The sequence below is a fragment of the Corvus brachyrhynchos genome, unplaced genomic scaffold (genome assembly GCF_000691975.1).
Source record: "Corvus brachyrhynchos isolate BGI_N302 unplaced genomic scaffold, ASM69197v1 C12303622, whole genome shotgun sequence".
Classification (NCBI taxonomy): domain Eukaryota; kingdom Metazoa; phylum Chordata; class Aves; order Passeriformes; family Corvidae; genus Corvus; species Corvus brachyrhynchos.
In genome coordinates, this window is record NW_008246043.1 from 2,302 (window position 1) to 6,464 (window position 4,163).

Consider the following 4,163-nt stretch of genomic DNA (forward strand, 5'->3'; position numbering starts at 1 on the left):
TAAAATCCATGTTTCTGCCTATTAATTTGCCACCATCTGCCAATAAATGTGAGGCCACATTCTTTTGCCTAAAATTGAGGTGTCTGCTCCCATTTGATGATGTGGCCTATTTTATCCTTTCCTCAGGTCCCACTCCCCATGGATGTGGATGTTCTGTACCATATCTGTCAGCTCATCACAGATCATGTGCCCTGTAGTGCATTTTGGCAACCATGTGAATCTCTCTGATAAGACTGGAAACATTTCCATTCCATTCTTCTAGTGAACCTTCTGTATTTTTTTCAAATGTGAATTATTACAACTTTCTGTCATCTTGACTGTTAAAATACTTACCTGCTTTATAAATGAAAGCAGAACAATAAAATTGCCAGCTGTAATGAGGAAAACATACTCTGTGTAATGCAGCTGAAAATATTTACAGCTCTATGTATCATGTAAATGTGGTGTTTTCATATGATCAGGTGCAAGAGCATACCTATCATTATTAAAGCAAAGCAAACAAGAATAGTTCTGTTTCTGGATTTTGTTTAACCTACATTAGTAATGTGTATATAGTCTGTTGTGAGTGGGCTTATATATCTATCTTGTACAACTGTGAGTCAATGTAGCTTGACAATCCCTGTTTTAATTGTTCAAACAGTATCTCCTAAAGAGCTGCTTTTTTTTCATTTCAATAGATTGATAAAGATGCATTGGATGCGCAGGTCAAGGAGAGGAAACTTCAAGAAGCAGCTGAAAAAGCACAACATGAAAAATTCGGTATATTCATAGATACTGTGATATTTCTGTGAATAGTTAAATGTTTTAATCTGTTTCCTGCTTTCTTTTATCCTTTTGTGTATTCTGTAAATTCAGTCATCCAATTTATGTCCTATTTATGTTCATACACCTACATTGGCACAGTATGTATTTTCCTTGCTATCTTAAGGTTTATATTGACATGATTGAACTGGGATACATTGCCTAATAGACCAGAATGTTCAGTGTTTTCTTTTAAAAGCTGTTGACAAATAGCATCATTTAAAAACCTGAATATGCAGGAGGATTTAAAAATTACTTACCACTGTCCTTTTCAGTATAGTAGTGGCTAATCTGTTTTGGTTGCTTTCTTGTAGAGTGAGCTCATGTTCTGTCTGGCCATTCTTTCAGAGAATATATAGATTCTGTGGAATCCTCTCTAGATTATTGCTGGAAGCATGAGTCACGTACAGTAAGGCGATAAGAGGAGCCATTGCTGAGTCAGAACACGCAGCCACACAAATATTTCACACTGTGCCCTGACCTCAGACCCTTTGTGGTGTTCTGTTCTTGGCATGCTTTCCCGTGCTATCATGTGAAAAGGTCCCATAGCTTGAGCTCTCTGTGTGCCTGAAGAGGAGCTAAAATGGAGCTGCCAACTTCCATGCTGTGCTTCTACTACAGCTGCTTGTGATCTTCCTGGCTGGAAAATACACCTGTCAGGGTCTGACTCTTGGGAAACTACCAGCAGCAATGTGGAGCCTGGAAAAAGAGGAGATTATCTTTTCTAGCAAATTATATTTAAATAGCTAAAAGGCTGGTTTGGTGGGAGTTTTGTTTGTTTTTCTTAAAAATGCTGTGAGTGATTTAGTTTCAATTAAATGGGCAGGAGCTATTAAGCTGTTCAAAACTTAATGCCAGCCAATGATTTTAGTGCTATGGTTAGAAAAATCACTGGAACTGTGGAAGAGCTACCTATATTCCTTTCAGTTGGAGCCCAATTTTGGTTTGCTTCCTGACAAGCAATAATGTATTTCAGCTGTAGCTGTAAACTAAGAGTAAATGGGAAAAACTGGTTTACAGTACATTTCTTGTGTTCCTGCAGGTTTTCACCAAATGAAACCTCATAGTTCTAGTACTTACTATTATATATTTTTTTCACATGCATATATTTCATTGTAGCATTAATAAAATAATTTATACCTAAAAAGCTGAAAATATTTCATAAGTAAATATTACTAACATTGGAGTGTTTGCTGGCCTGGTACTTACAGATCAAATACTCTCCTAAGGTGTAACAGTTTGAAGACTTATATTCTGTTTATACATCTTGAAAATTTTATTTTCATCTTATGTGTGCACTCCAATGATTTGTGCACCTCTAAGAGTTGAGGTTTCATTGTGTTCATTTTTGTCTAGCTCATAACATGAAGAAAAATGACAAGCTTATGTGTCTGCTAGAAGAACGACAGAAAAATGAAATCAAAGACATGAATAGGGCTCTCACTGAATTTCACAAGAATTTTCAGAAGCTGGAAACAAGACGTGAATTTGACCTGAATGATCCACAAGCCCTAAAGAAAGACAGACCTGCTCGAGTTTCAGACAGTGATCCACGGTGTACTATATCTGGCATGCAGAAGTTTATGGGTGAAGACTTAAACTATGATCAGAGGATGAAGTTTCAAAAGGAGCAGTTAAGAGAGTGGTCTCTTCAGCAACAGAAAGACTTGAAAAATGCATTAGCTGACCAAAAAGTGGCAGGTAACAAAAAAGATTATGTAGTTTTAATCTTATTTTCCTGAAGTTGTGATGCGTCTGATGAGAATATGGTATACCCTATTGTATATTTAACTTCTAAAAATACTAGAGCAGTTTTTACTTTATAAGCTCTAATGTATCCACTATGTCTTTTAGGAAATCTCTATTTAATAACATGTGATGATTGTAATATCACCCAGTTTTCATTTCTGGTTTATGCCTCCAGTTGGTATGCTTACTTCATCAGAGCAAACTGTCCAATTTGTACTGTTCTAGAGCAGAAAAAATAATACTGATTTTTCTTTCCCAGCTTGTCATGAAACATTCTTTTCTGCAGTACTTAACTTCTTTCATTTTAACACCAAATGTTTAGACAAGATAGGTTACATATTAAACTGATTCATGGGTCACCTGAAATGCCAAGATGGAAAGCTTTGATGGTAGGATTTGGAAATAGTTATTCAGCCTACTGTATCTGTAGCTCCCCCCTGCCTCTTCCCCTTGTTAACTCATATTGCACATCATGTCCATGAATATTGACTAAATTTCATTTGAATCGAATTTAGATGATCTTTATGACAAGTTTAGGATTGAACTTGACCAAAAGATTATGGAGGAACAAAGAAAAGAAGAGGAAAACAGGCGTGTTGTTTGTACAGCTACTAAAGATTTCAATAGAATCCAGGTAAATTAATATTAAGTTGGTTGGTTTGTTTTTCAGAAAACATGGAGACAGAGAAGGAAAATAAGATGCACAAAATCAGAATGAGTAGTAATGTTTTCACAGGGGTTTCTTAGCAGCTGACTTCCAAGGTTGTTTCAGCTTGGAACAAGATAGATTTTATTCACTTTGCCAAGTGAACAAAGGATTCAAGGATCTAGATGTCCTCTGTCTAGTTATCCTCTGCCAAAATTGTGCCTCCTGGTTCTCAGCTTGCTGACTGGTGAGCAGAAACAGCTGCTCCGTCACTCAGGGGCTTTGGTCTGGTAAACTGGGGTACAGCAAAAGCCTCCCATGCTGCTTTCTGGTTTATGTTATTGTGTCTGTCTGCTTTTCTTTGCACGTGTGTGGAAACACTGTTAACATTAGCTTTTTGTTCTTACTGTTTACATTAATTCTCCACAACCACTGGTTTTGCCACTTTGGCTACTTCATGAGTATTTGTGTAAAATGTCTCCTGGTTATTTACTGACCTTGCTTTGGAACCTGTCTTAGTACCATTATCTGTCATGCTCTAATTCTTCATCTTACTGCAGATGGTTTTTTTCTCTTCAGCTTCTACATACAGCTCAAAGGGCTACATGGATGCTAATAGCTTTGTTAAACTATGTTTGTTGTGACTTAGCTTTAAGTGTATTTAGTCACATCAAAATAAACCACATTAGAATTACCTACATTAAGTATGGTACTTTTTGGTTTAGCTGTATAAGCATGCAAGTCCTTAAATGTTGCTTGAGCCTTTCAAGGGGCATTTGTCATATAATTTTATTTATAGACAGCTCAAGTTAATTGAAAATCAAAATCTTAAAAGTACAGGAGCAGGCTGTTCCCATGTGCTGAAAGTGGTGAAGACCAGCCTGACTGAACAGATGGCTTTGGCTGAAGCTCAGGGAGAAAAAGAGAGTTTATCACCTTTGGAAGAAGGGACAGGCAGCTCAGGAGG

General features: G+C 36.9%; 1 protein-coding gene across 1 annotated transcript; it reads left to right on the top strand.

The window, feature by feature from the left end:
• Positions 1 to 677: 677 nt before the first annotated feature.
• On the top strand, positions 678 to 3,896 carry LOC103623082 (RIB43A-like with coiled-coils protein 2; the record flags this gene model as incomplete). The annotated part of the gene is made up of 3 exons (XM_008642115.2): positions 678 to 759; positions 2,158 to 2,502; positions 3,066 to 3,896. Coding segments are annotated over 3 exons (555 nt in total), but the record flags the coding sequence as incomplete, so codon positions are not given.
• Positions 3,897 to 4,163: the final 267 nt, after the last annotated feature.